The 13,869-nt window shown below is 43.1% G+C and overlaps 1 protein-coding gene across 1 annotated transcript in view; it reads right to left on the reverse strand.

Annotated features, from left to right (window-relative positions):
- ADAMTS5 (ADAM metallopeptidase with thrombospondin type 1 motif 5) overlaps positions 1–13,869 on the reverse strand; it is a 51,267-nt gene that overhangs the window by 27,220 nt on the left and 10,178 nt on the right. The window contains exons 2-3 of the mRNA XM_009640888.2: positions 13,569–13,862; positions 1,928–2,060 (exon numbers count right to left, since the gene is read on the reverse strand). Coding sequence (XP_009639183.1) covers positions 1,928–2,060; positions 13,569–13,862 — 427 coding nt within the window. The remainder of the gene's footprint in view (positions 1–1,927; positions 2,061–13,568; positions 13,863–13,869) is intronic.

Raw genomic sequence — 13,869 nt, forward strand, 5'->3', positions numbered from 1 at the left:
AGGAGAAAAAAAAAAGGATGTTATTTTAAATAACCTCAAACTAGAGTTTTTTTGTCCATTAGGGTACTTACTTATTCGTTTCAATTCATGCCTTTTTTACATTGAAAATTATAGCTTTTACAGATTCCTGTAAATGTCTAGGTATGAAAATGGCTCTTTTTCAAAAATGTGCTTCTAGATCACTAAAAATAATTCACTTTTGTTTACATTTTCTCTGTGTGGAATGCAAGGTAATAGTATGTATACTTACTGCTCATCGCTATCTTTACTGATCTATGTTCTTTCATTTTTAATCTATCTACAAATGTATTTATTGCTGATAAAATGGTAGTCAAGACACATTACTTGCTCCTTCACACACCAGCTATATCAACACTGGCATCACAAAAAGGTCCCTCATCCGACCTCGTCAATGCCCACTAACCTTCAAGAGTAAGCATCACTTCTGGATGCAAGAAGATACAAGCAGTCCATCTAGCAGATTGGCCTTTGAATGACAGGCTAAGTTTGCCAATCTACCTGTCCCAGTTCTAGACCAGGTTCATGATGGGTCATTAGCTTCACAGCATCCAGGTTTGATGCCATTAAACTCATCTGATGTGGAGTCGTATCTGATATATTGCTGTACTTATCTCCAAATGCTTAGAATTAGTGACTTCAGAGGGCTTTTTCTTTTATAATTCTATTCTTGTTTATTAAAATAAAATTTCTGGTTTGGGGACTCATTCTGCCACAACATTTTCTGTTTTCATGCAACACATGATCCCTCTCCAGCCACTGCTGATTGTATTTCTTTGTACCACTGTAAGAGCAGTAGGGTTAGGTTCACTAATCATTGAAGGGTCAGGTCACTGACATGCCAGCTGCTTTTTCATACTTGGTGACCTCCGGTTGCTGAGCCAGATGTATATATAATGCACGCAACTCTTGGGCTCTACCTGCTAGCTACTTGAAAATTGAACTACTGCAATGATACTCCCAAAGCAAACTTTACTTTGGTTTGGCATGAGGTACAAGGCAATTCAGAAATTGGCTCTCTCTGAAAGTTCTCCTTTCCTTGTTATTTCTTTCCAAGAATGTAAAAAAAAAAAAGAATTCTCCACTTTTAAAAATTGCTGTTCACTGTTCACTCACCAAAGCGAATAGCCTTCATACCAAATGTATTTCCAGTGAACACAGAGCACAAAACATTAGTAAATTAAAAATAATCAAGATGGCAGCAGTCTCTCCGAAGGAATGTATCCTGACAGACGTAGTATCCCAGAATATAAACTTCCTTCTGTCACTAATTCTATCCTAAATCCTTCTGAAGGATACATGTAAGGCTCCTACATTAAATTGCTGTCCACTGAGATGGAAACTGAAACAAAGTTAAACTGTTTTTTTTGACCAAACCTTTATCACCTGAATACTATTTCAGTTATTTCAGCATTTACATTAGTACCATATTTTACCATAAAGGTGGAATATCCATACACTTTTTTTTTCCCACAAAAGCCTTTCCTCTGCAAGTAATACATTGTCCTAAGAAAAAGTTTTCTGACAGTAGGGCACGCAAGTAGTTCAAAAAGGTGAGTTCTTTTCCTCTGTGTATGCACTGAATGCACATGAACTACAGTAGATGGGCCAAACGCTTTCTCAGGAGGGACACACATTGACATCCTTGGACAGTAGCAGCAGCCTTTGAATTTTCACTTCAACTACTGCTTAGAAACGACACTGTCAGAAAGGAAACACCTACTGTGCGCCTTCACTTGCCTTCTGATCCCTTATTAGTTAACCCTGAAGTGCATATGTATACAGCCTTAATCCCCAAGTGAGTATCTGGACCAGGGGAAATCTGGAATTAATTGCGAAGTATTTTGGTTACTAATGCAGCTGTTACAAGTGTTTGATTTGGCAAGCGAACAGAAAAGGCACTGCATACCAATTTCGTGAGCCACTGTAAAAGCTGCATGGAGGCCGTCATCTTCAATCACTGCACAGCTGCGCTCGGGAGAGCATATGGTCCCAACGTCTGCCATTCCCAGAGTATCACATGAATGATGCCCACATAAATCCTGCCCAGGAAGGAGAAAAAAAAAAAAGCATTAAAATAAATTTTTACACCCATAGGTAACAACAGGTTAAAGTCACCAGTCCTTTGGAAACAGCAGAACCTGGATAAAAACATCAATACAAGCTTCTGTCTAAAGATGCCAATGCAGTTTAAAAGCATGATGACCCAATCCCACCCCAGTAAATTCAGTAGAAGTGTTTTCACTGACTCTTAACAGGATTTGGATACATTCTGTAGTTAATTATTGTTAGTTAAATATGTATTTCTGCAATGCATACAGAGACTCAAACTTGCATTGAGTTAGGTACTCAAAACACATGCCGTAGAAGAATTTCTTCATTGACAATAAAAATAAAATACTCCCTTTATTTACAGAAGGTGAACCAAGGCAGAGAGAGAAAGCTTCAGATTCCTGCTCAGTCCCTGAACCAGAGATCACCTTTCTTTTCCAAAGGCAAATCTTATACTTGCACTTGAAGAAATGAGATTGTTATATATTAAACCTCATGTCACATCTGTCAAGCAGTACAATGATTAACAACATATTACCCAATAAACCAAGTATTCAAGCAATTCTCAGAGGTTGTTTAAAGAGTCAGTGATATGACAGAATGCAAAATCCATTGATTCCTAGTCTTACTAGTGCAACAACTCAATCACATTTCCTACTTGTAGGTATGGGGTGTCTCCAAAAACCATGGAGGTAGCATTAGTTTTTTTCTTTACATTCCAGGATGATAATGATAACGATAATGATGAAGGCTGCTTTGGTAGGACATAGTGTTTTAATCATCAGCAGTAACTTTTTGGTGCTTCTGCTGAAGCAGAGGGACAAATACTAGTCTGAATGCAGATATATATGCTTTTTGGGTTGAGAAGGAAAAGCAGGTACCATGCTATTTGGAACACTTCAACATTTCATTGTGGTTGAATGAAATTGTCATTTTCAAGGCATGACAGTATTATCAAATGTTATTACCAAAATGATCAAAGAGTAACTTTTTCCCCTTCATTTTTAAGACTCTTCTTCGCTTCAGATCTCCTTTTACAAATTACTTTCTTTTTACGAAGCCTTTCATAAGGCTTATGGCTTAATCCATCTGAATAACAGATACCCTACATGAGGCTTCAGGTCAACAATGTTCACTGATTATGTTTCAAATTTAGGCAAACTTGAAAATGCACAAGATTCAAATCCCACTGAAGTAAAAGAAAACCACACTGAGTTCACAGATACTGTGGCAGAGCATCTCTTTACAGAAAAAAAAAGTGTACTTTTTTCCCCAAGATGAAATAAAGACATTTTCAAGGTAAAATCACATAGCAATATTACATATATGGAGCAAGAATTTTGGGATCAGTTCCGGTTTCCACGTGTCTGGGAAATCTTTTTGGTAAGTGCACTCCTGGTGCTACTTAATGTCAAGATTTAAGTGCTGCTGTACCAGTGAACAAAGCAGCCTCACGAGAAGAGAAGGAATAAAGTTCAAAAGTATTTAAATTCCAAAATTTTCACAGGTATGATCCATGGTTTAAGAAAAACTTCTATTCTGTAGAAATGCAGATAATATGCAGACAATTTTCTCTCTAATCCCACTGGCCCCACCCTTGACATCCAATTAGTTCCCCGGAATTTGCTTCTGACTCTGCATGGGTTATGGGAAGGCACAGAATAAGGGTGCCCATTTTTAAGTACTTTAAAAGAAATGCAATTTGTTTTCCAGTTTTATCTAGGCAAATAAACTTCATCTCATTTTCAGCATCTCTGCACCAACATTGGATGAGGCCCTATATATGTTAATATAGTGTCAAACATCTGGGGCGTATTCAACAAGGAAGATACACAATCCTTAAACTCCTATTACTTTTGCTTGGGTTCAAATCCATTTAGCCCTCTATGTATCACTTCTGAATCTGGACCTTTCAGTCTAAGGGTATATTTTACATAGAGTAAACTCTATGTAAATGTAACTGTAAGTGGTTTACCTACAGCAGCATAAGCAACAAAACTCAGAAAAAAATGCATGTGCATAGTACCAATAAAAATACCTTTTTGTGGTGATATAATTGGTCTAAATAAATAAGTGTAAGCTGTAAAGAAAGTAAGATACCTTTACGCCAGTGCAATTTGAACTGAATCCACACAAGCAGTTGAACTTAAATTCTTACACAAGTACCAAAAAGCCCATAAATCAGACAGAAAGCAGCTTACTGGTGGAGGTCTGAATTACTCTCAGGCTGACAGTGCCAATAATAGTACAAAAAGCATTAATTCAGGCCTTGTCTCTGGATGCAGATGCTGTGTCATTTGGTCTTCTCTTGTATTTGGGTGCCATTATTACGTAGATACTTCCATCACACTGGTCCCAGTGTGGGCACAATTATATCAGCGCACAGATGTCTTACACCAGTGCATGATTTTCCATCTGCATACAAGAAGAAGCTATGCCAACGATATGGCTCTGAAGCTATACCAGCAGATGCAACCAGACCTCACAATGATTCTCTGGCTTTGATGACACAAGCAGGCAATCTCATAAACTTCCTTGGAGTTACTTCTGATGGGATGTGCGGAGTATGGAAATTACGACAGGGATGTTAACTGTAAGCAGCCCTTCTGACTCTTGGCTGGTTAGTAATCCCACCCTCAAAATTTCCAAAGCTATGTACAGGGATTGCGTTATGCCACCTTCATTAGACTTCAAAAAAATAGCCATGTACACATGCAAGCACGAAGGGACATAGCGATGGTTGACTACTTTTCATCCGTTGCGTGTTACCGACATTGCACCACACTGCATGCCTGGGTTCTCCTCAGAAATCCAGTCACTTCATTGAACCACTGTTCCTCCGCTTCGGTCATTTCGCAGGGTACGACACACACCCGTGCCTCTTGGCATCCCACCAGTGCTGCTCAAGGCAGCGCTCGTTTGCATAGCGGTTGTCCAGACAAAGCAAAGCAGGCTTTACACTTTCTTTATGCAATACGGTAACTTTGGGAGAGATAAAAAGAATTTCTTGAAGGGCTGTGTTAGTTAAAGGTTGGTCCTAGGAGATCCCAGAGCAGAAAATAAGCGATTCTGCAAATTGCTCATCTGTAGAATTACCTGGCTCCTCCAACACCCCACAGACAGACAGCTGGAAAACAGCTGCCTGCCGACGGCGTGGGACCAATGATCCCCGTGAAAGGGAAGCGAGGAGAACAACAGCGCTGTGGTCAGAAAGCGGTGGGCAGTGACACAGCAAAGCCCCCTTCCCGCCAGCCAGCTCCACGACCGCATCCCCACTGCCTCCCCAGCAGCCTGAGCAAGGCGGTGTGGGGAGCCCTGCAGCCGCCTGCCAAATCCCAGCGGGGCAGCGCTGGAGGAGGCCTGTAAAAGGATCTTGGAAACAAGGACAGGAAATATCTTCTGGCGTTCGCTCCGCTGTATGAAGCTGGTATTGGGGAGGGATGTCTACGGGCTGCCCATCTGCTGCCAGAGCCGGGCACGTGCTGGCTACGCTTTGAACAGAGAGCATGTGCTGAGCCTTCTGGGTCTTGTTGCAGATATCGGTCCTCAGTGGCTGCACGAGGACACTTTTTTTTAAGCTAATGCCGACACTGTCAATAATCACTTTAGGCAGACCGATGAAGACTCAGCTCCATTATGTTCTCAACTCATAGTCTCATTTATTCCTAGTTTCTCTTGCTTCTGCATGATTTGAACTTTAATATATTTCTATTCCTAGCACCACACAGTACATACTGTATATATAATTGAAGCCTACTGAGTGGCATCTCTGAGACAAATATTCTGAAAAGTTTGCTGTCGGGTCAACTCACCATTCCCTAGCTACATGGTCCTTCCCAACAACATGATTTCAAGTGACATTATTGGAAATCATGCCTGTTTACACTTCCACTGAACTTTTGATTGAAGTCAAAATTTTTTTTGACTTAAACCTCCTGTAGCCGTACTGGCCATTGATTATTTATTACCAGCATCAATAGCCGTATTTGCAGTTTTCCTGGGCAGTCTTGGAAAGCAGTCTCAGACTTTTATGAAGTAAAGTTTCTGGGAGTACATGAAAAGTTTTTATTTCCCTTGAAAATCTTTTTTTTTTTTTTTTTGTTAAAACCAGGCCCTGATGCAATGATGGAATCTAAAAAATCTGTGTGGGTCTCTTCAACTTTTCATACTCCAGCTAAAGCTCTAAGAAAGAGGGGATTCACATGATACTTAAAATCAGTTTCCAATGATTATTTCACTCTGGTGTGTGGCTCCTATTTAAAAAGGTAATCGCTTACTCAGATATGTATACTCATGTAATCGCCTCCAAATAGCAGCAGAAGCTTCGAAGAGTAAGTGTTTCTTGATATTTCTATGGAAAGAATGCAGAGTCTGGCCCTTGATCTCCATTAGCTTCAAAACAGAAGAATGACTAGGAAATGCATTTGCTACGCAGGAGGCAATAGACGTTAAGACTTAAGCTTTGGCAAAAGAATGACTTAGGAAAACTGAGCTGTACATCATAAGACTAGTAGTTAATTAGACAGCTTATTCAAGGCCAAGTTTTCTTGGCATTCCTAAGTACATCAAGAGCAGCTGGCTGTTTGCCATGTATACGTGGCATTGTTGTGAGTGAAGATAACTTTCGTGGCACCCTGCTGGAGCAGCTAGTTTATTTTACCTGCAATTCTTTGATTTGTGCAGTAGGCTTAAAAACAAGAATAAGCTGTTTAGTGAAAACTGGTATTAGGCCAGAGCCCATGGAACAGATCCAAAACAGGATTTAAGCACCAACGCGGACAGTTTGGTGGAATGTAAGGGCAGAAGAACAAAACTGGCTCACATGTCCTCTGGTCTTTGAGCTATCTACCCTTCATGGGGCTTGCAGTCTGTGACCTTATGGGCCCCAAAGTGCCACAGTTTTACAGTCCGGAGCAGCTTAGCACTTAGCTTATACTAAAGCTTGATTGGGGTTGAGATGCTTAAATGTTTCTCCATCTTTGCCCCGAGGGAACCTAAGCCTACAGACGTTCTTAGATCAGATGTATGAGAGACCAACAGGATTAGGCTTTCTCTCAGGCACAACAGCACATCGCTTTCTTTTAAAGCACAGCTAACAGCTTTTACACCTCTCTGTGTGTGTTCACTTGCTTTTCTGGTTTCTTTACAACGGCTCATCGGTTAAAGCCTCTGCCCAGTAAGAAGGCGATCCAGCTTCAAATTGCTTTCAGGGGTGAAGATACTTAGAAGCACGTTTCTCAGGAGCACACCCTATGGTCTACAGTGGACTATGGTCTGCAATGAAGGTCTGCCCGTGCCCGTGCGTGCAGGCTCCTCCTTGTTGCAGCCCATGTGCTGAAGGCTTCCCTAGCCCAGGCAGCAGTTACTGCTTATGGCGCTTGGTGAAGGCACCTAATTTTTGGGACCTGTTCCTCAGCCTGCTTCTGTATTTTACACTGAACAGTCCTTCGGTAAATTATAGAAACAGTCTTCTCTTCCTGCTCTGGGAACCCAGACCGCCTTGCTCTAAACAGCACGCTCCAGCCAGCGGCTTCAGGTCACGATTTCTCTCCTTCTCACCATATGAATCTTGAATTACTTGCTAAATAGTGACATAGCTTTGGTCAGAGGGGTGGAAAGTTTCCTTAACACCTGGAACAGCTTACAACCTACCGGTTAAGGACCTCTCCTGGGAGGTGGGCGATACAGACCTAAAATCCCTCAAGCAGAGGAAGGAATTAAATACGACTTTCCAACTTCCTGCAGCAGTGTTCCCACCGCAGGCCTGTAAAGGGAGGGTAGGGTCAGGCAGCATTCGGGACCCATGCACCCACCCGCCCGCGCCTCCCTCTGCAAAGTGGGTGGAAGTCTATCACCATCACAGCAGGGCAGGACACGCGGAGGAAAGTAAGGTTCACCCAAACAGAAAGGATTAGGGGTATCACCCAAAGAGCACATAATGTCTGGAAGGCAAAAGGAGCACAAGACTGAAGACAACAGACTGCAGTAGGTATAGTGGAAAATAAGGGCTAACTGGTGAAAAAAAAATAAGGAGGGCATGGTCTATTTTACCCCTCAACCAATACTACGACACTTAAAAGAGAGGCTTTACAAGCCAAAGTGGTGGAAGGCTGCCCTGGAGGAAGCTTGCCGTGAAAAGCCCTCTTCCTAAGGCACCGGTAGGTCTCAGTCATGGGGTGTCCAGGTTAGGGCACCAAGGAGAGGGCCTGACCGTTGCTTTGAAGCGAGGAAGGACTCCCGTCAGACTCACTGGGATACTGCTTTGTCCTCCTCTGGACATATTTTGAGAGGAAAGACCGAAGTCCGGTTACCTTTCGAGTAAAACAGGACTGGTGATATCTGCCATACCTAGCAAAACAAAAATCACATCCTTTCCTCTGGCAGTTCAACTTAAAACTTGAAGTCATCTTCCTTTCAGGTCAATATGATAAACACAGGCCTGAGTTTGGGGCATCTGAATCTCAAACATACAGAGCACTGTCTTTCTGAGTTCTAGGTACGGTGAAATTTGAGAAAACCTAGTGTATGGGTGATGTCCTGTTGGGCTAAGTTCAGCACATGCATGCTACACTTGCTAGCTTCAGAAACTACCTCCTCGACAGGATGGACATTTAGGCATGTTCTTATTCTCTTCTTGTATGATATGGGGACCCTTGTCACTTGTCATCCAAGGACACTCTGCAACAAAGCATTAGAAATAGAGCCTAAACTGGATTAAGCTTTTATGCTCTGAATGTACATAGTAACAAAACTTCTTTTTTTTTCTTAAAGCACATAAAGAAAATGCAGCAGCATTATGCAAACCACAGATTATTTTAAGACATTGACAAAACGCACATAAAGGATTTGGATTCCGCATGGGGAGGGGAAGAGCAAACAAAGCTGCAGTTATGAAACCAGTGACTGGTGAACAAGGAAAAATGTGCAACTTAACTTGCCTAACCCATAGTTCCTCTGCAGGGAAACTCCACACCATCTCTGTAGATTAGCATGAATCATGCTACTTCTCCCACACAAATTACGTCCGACTTTATTTTCCCCAGGGACATTATCTAAATGTATTAGATTTGCAACAAAATCGGTGAAAACACTATGAAACTTAGTAGACGCATCACACTGTAATTTCTTCAGAGTAATAATAATAAACGTTAGTGAAATCTATTCTACTGACCATTGGTAGAGTGGCCTGTTTTACTAGTATGGGATAATAATTGTGGGAAGATGATAATACAGGGAAGAAAAAAAGAAGAAAGAACGAGAGCCAAAGAAAGCATGTGCTCCACGCAATGAAATTATCATCCATAGAGCTGAGATAATCCAAAACTTGCTGTTAAATTTCAACAGCACTGTCAGATTGGCAGTTAAACTAAATCACGCACACAAGACCCATATAATTACTGTGGAGAAAAAGGCAGGACAGCGGCCTTTGGCTCTAGCACGATCTTTTTGTTAGAGCCAGGCATGGTGGTACTATCACGGACAATGCTAACAAGCACTTAGGAAAGTATTCTTTTTCTTGCTCTTCTTGTCTGTATCTACTGTGAGAAATATCTATTTTAATTTTCACATGGTTCAGAACTGGGGGGAAAGGAAAGGAAGGGAACTGGATTTTGTCCAAATGCTTTCAATAGTTCACTTGAAATTTAAGTAAGGGTCACTAATGAAATAGATTGGATGAATTCTAGAGGATAATTGCAGAGCAGGCTGGACCTCGGAAAAGAACAGTCTGAGTTCAAGTGCAGTTTGCAAGTCACGTCTAATATGTTTTTCTACTGCGACAAAAAAATCTGGCACATATTTTGTTGCACCCATAAAAATGTGAAGACTGAAGATAACCCGTCTCCAGCTTCCGAAAATTGTTCACCATAAAAAAGCCTGAAATGGACTAAAGCCTAAATTTGCTGTCGCCTTCACTGCCATTGAGCACAAAGCCAGCTAATCTCCAGGGGAAGAGGGCTTTACAAGCTCTTCCTCCTTCCCACCATGCAGCTGCTTCTCGACCGCCGCTGGGGGCGGAGGACTCACCTGGCCACCAGATGATCAAATCCTTGCATCACCATGTTCCTCGGAGGATGCATGCGGCCCAAAAATTTACAGCTGCTGTCAAGGACTCAACCACAAAGTAGTCGAACAGCAGGGGACCCATATATTCTCTAAGGCTGTTAAGGCCAAACCGCCTTAATGAGAGCTCTCACAGGATTTATTAGAAAATTATCACTTTTGGTACTGACAAGTCAGACCTCTGTCAGGCCTGATACAGGCTTGACGGTGGGTCAAAACGAGAGATTGAGACCACTGGGAAAATGTACTTCTCCTTATTAGATTTGGGGAATTTAAATAATCACTGTGGAACCCAATTATGTTTCTGCAATATTTAGTGACAGATAATTACTGTGCCCATTGAGGGTTTTTACAATCTCCTACACAGGTGATAATAATGACCAGATGCGTTGCTGTAGTTTTCCTTGCAGGTACAGAGTAAACGGATTCACTGCCGCTGATGGGAAGTTACATGGTTCTTGGCACCACTGATAAGCAATATCGCCCATGCTCATATTTATTTACTATTTACTGTGCCCTGCAGCATGATTGCTTTAAAGCCCTTATCAAATTAAATTCTGATTATGACCAAAAGTGAGTGAATGTTTTAACCTGGAATCAGTAAATCTCCTTCCAAAACTCTTTTTGCATGGGAAGTACTTCCTAGTAGGAATGATGATGATACTAATTCGAACCACTAGTACTAATTTTATAATCAGGGAGAGCTGCCAGCACACTCTTAGTCCATGAATGGTTATTAATTCATCTTTAAACAAGTAATGACAACAGAAGAGGAGGAAGCGATGGTGCTGAATTCTGACAGGATTCTTCCTTTATAAGGAACTCGAGTAAAGCTACTATCCTTTCAGAGAGCCTCTTTTGGTGTCAAAAAGAACATCCAAGTAAATGTCACTCCAGAACGAAGATAATTATTGTATTAGAGACTTGTATGGCAACAGACGTGCATAATTTAGATTCTAACTACACGTAAACAGTTACATACAGCTGAGGACATGCGTTCGGCTGACAAACGATTTGCAAATATTATTCTGTTGACGCAGAGACACAAAGTTCAAGGTGGCCTCAGTTAGTAAACAAAGACGGAAAATGTACCTCACACATTTACCCCATGCCTAAAATCCAAGCCATTTAGAAGAAGACATCTGGATGTTCAAAAATTAGCATGACGGTTTTCAGAGCCCATCAAAACATGCAGCCATGGCTTGGCGTCTAGTAGCTAAGCAACGTACTTCATACATTCAAAACATAGTTGTAAAAGTTGGATCCTCCTGCCAATTGCTGCCACTCTCACTGAAAAGCTAAACTGGAAAAAATCTCTCTTTAGTTCAAAGTGGGGCTGTTTTCTCCGGGAAACATCTCCACTGCTTTTTCATCCTTTAACCCTTTTCGTGTTTACATTCCAAGCGGAGCAAATAGATTCATGTTGACATTTCAAGTGTAAGCATATAAAAACCACGCAGACTCACACGCACTCCCTGCAAAGAACACCATGAACACATGTAGCAAGAAACTACAGTCTTGTTCTTACTGAGTCAAATAGTGAAATGTAACGCCAAACAACGTGCGTGCGCACACAGCAAACCATTAAAGCAGATTAAGCTATACTGAATTGCACTGAGGAGCTAATCCTATAGTTAAATGTGTTAAAATGTAAACCAAGAAAACAGAAGCCTGTGCTTTTTTCTTGCAAAGCATTTACCTCCCTAAGTAACACTGCAAGCAATATGTGCATCTTTTAAGAGTGGAAGGAGACCACAGGAACCGTGACATTTTGTTCAGGTTAGGTGCTACTTACATCCAAAAGCAGTAACTCTACGCATGGAAGATGCATTGCTCAGGAGTCTTTGAAAGTGGGTTACTGATTAGCAGCACACTCTTGCTCTGGCAGGAGGGCATCCACGCAAAGAGTTACAGATAAGCATCTGTAAAGCAAGCGCACTTTAAATTCACATCCTGTCTCAATCCAAATTAACTTAATAATTGATGTTAAAATTCACAGTCTGCCACCCTAAGACTTTCTGAATTGTAACAAGTCCCAGGGAAATAGACGGGAGTACTGGCAGGGAAAAACACCCTTTAGTGAAAAGTGATGGATTCTGGCCCAGGCTTAATTAATACGCCGTTAGAAAGGATGTTTACAGAAAAAAGCAAGAGCGTCCTGACCCAGCCTAGGTAGCCTGCTTTCATTCAGATTATAATGATAAAAAAGGGAAAACTCGCAAATCGGACCGATGGGCTTTAAACTGCTAAAAAAGGCTCCTGCTGTACAAGTGATGCCTGACTGACACAGAACCTAATGTTTCAACTATTTACAGCTATAAAAGCAAGCCAGGCGCTTTTTTTCCCCCTTCTGGAGCAACTCCTTCCACAAACCATCCAAAGCATCCTTTTTGGCAGGCTCCTATGATGTAGAAAAGCAGGAGAACTCAAACGAACGGAAAGTCATGCAGTTATTTTTTTCATACTTGGGGAAGGGAAAAAAAGAAAACACCAAACCCAAACCGCTGAAGGGATATTCTTACAGAAGAAACTTCATTGCATAAACTCGGCCACATGTCTACTAGAGCAATGTCCCTTAACGACCTCTGGCAATGCAATTAATTAACAACAGGGCAGGGAGCAAGGCAGGCACAGCTCTACATGGGGAAGACCGGCCGGATCCGACCCACGGTTGATCGGGACACGCATTTTTCACTCGGGGAATGAGAAGGAGACTGCATCCCCTCACCACCAGCCCAACTCACTCAACTCCTGCAGCCCTGTTTACCTGCGGTTTGCATTTACGTCCTACCCTTGAACCACAAGCGCTGCCGGCTTCCAGTGCGGCAGAGCTATTCTTGCTGGAAATAGCATCTCAACGCACTCAACAAGGAAGTCGCACGTACTTTTAAGGTGTTCTTCACCATTTCCACCAGCAGGTTTGTCTGGGGGCTAATTTAGGCTAGGGAGCGCTATCAGCCCTTTGCCTGGACCACCTCACTGGAGAGAGAGGGGCTGTGCGTGAAACACCTCACTGGGAAAGATGGAGCAACCTCATCTCTCAAGCAGAGATAAGTTAGGCGGCCTCAGCCAAGTCCCCCAGTCAGGCAAATTGCCACCTCTCCACCCCGGCGGGAGTCCCAGCACCGCACTGGCACGAACAACTGTGCACCCACAGCGGGGATGACCTCGCAGGGGAAGGGGCACACACAAGTGCATACACAGCTTTTGGGCTTTCAACCCCTCTTCCATTCCCGGCAGCTGGGCGCCTGGGCGCCGGTCCCCGAGATGCAGTGCAACCCAACAGAAAGGCTGAAGGTGTAGGCGGGGAGGCCACCGCGGGGCAAAGCAGGGCGACATGGCTGGAGAGCTGCCAAGGTGGGCTGGTCGCAGCCCAGCCACCCCACCACACATCGTTCGAGGGCCACCAAGTCGCCGTCAGCCGGGGCGGTGCCTACCTCGCGGGTGAAGAGGATGGCAGCGTCGTAGTGCTCGTCGTGGTCGTCGTCAAGGCGGTTGTGCTGGTGCTGCCACTTGCAGAAGTTCTTGAGGGTGGTGGCGGCGTTCCTGTTGACCTCCAGCCCCTTCTCCTTCTCCCCCAGGGCCACCACCTTCACCACGGCCAGCCGGACGTGGTTCTCCAGGCTGGCGTGGGCGTAGAGCCGGGAGGCGATGGAGGCCAAGGTGAGCAGGTAGTGCTGCAGGCCCTTCCCGTACTTGCGGACCATGGAGGCGTCGGCCACCAGCAGCAGCTCCACC

The sequence above is a fragment of the Egretta garzetta genome, unplaced genomic scaffold (genome assembly GCF_000687185.1).
Source record: "Egretta garzetta isolate BGI_Z169 unplaced genomic scaffold, ASM68718v1 scaffold45, whole genome shotgun sequence".
NCBI lineage: Eukaryota > Metazoa > Chordata > Aves > Pelecaniformes > Ardeidae > Egretta > Egretta garzetta.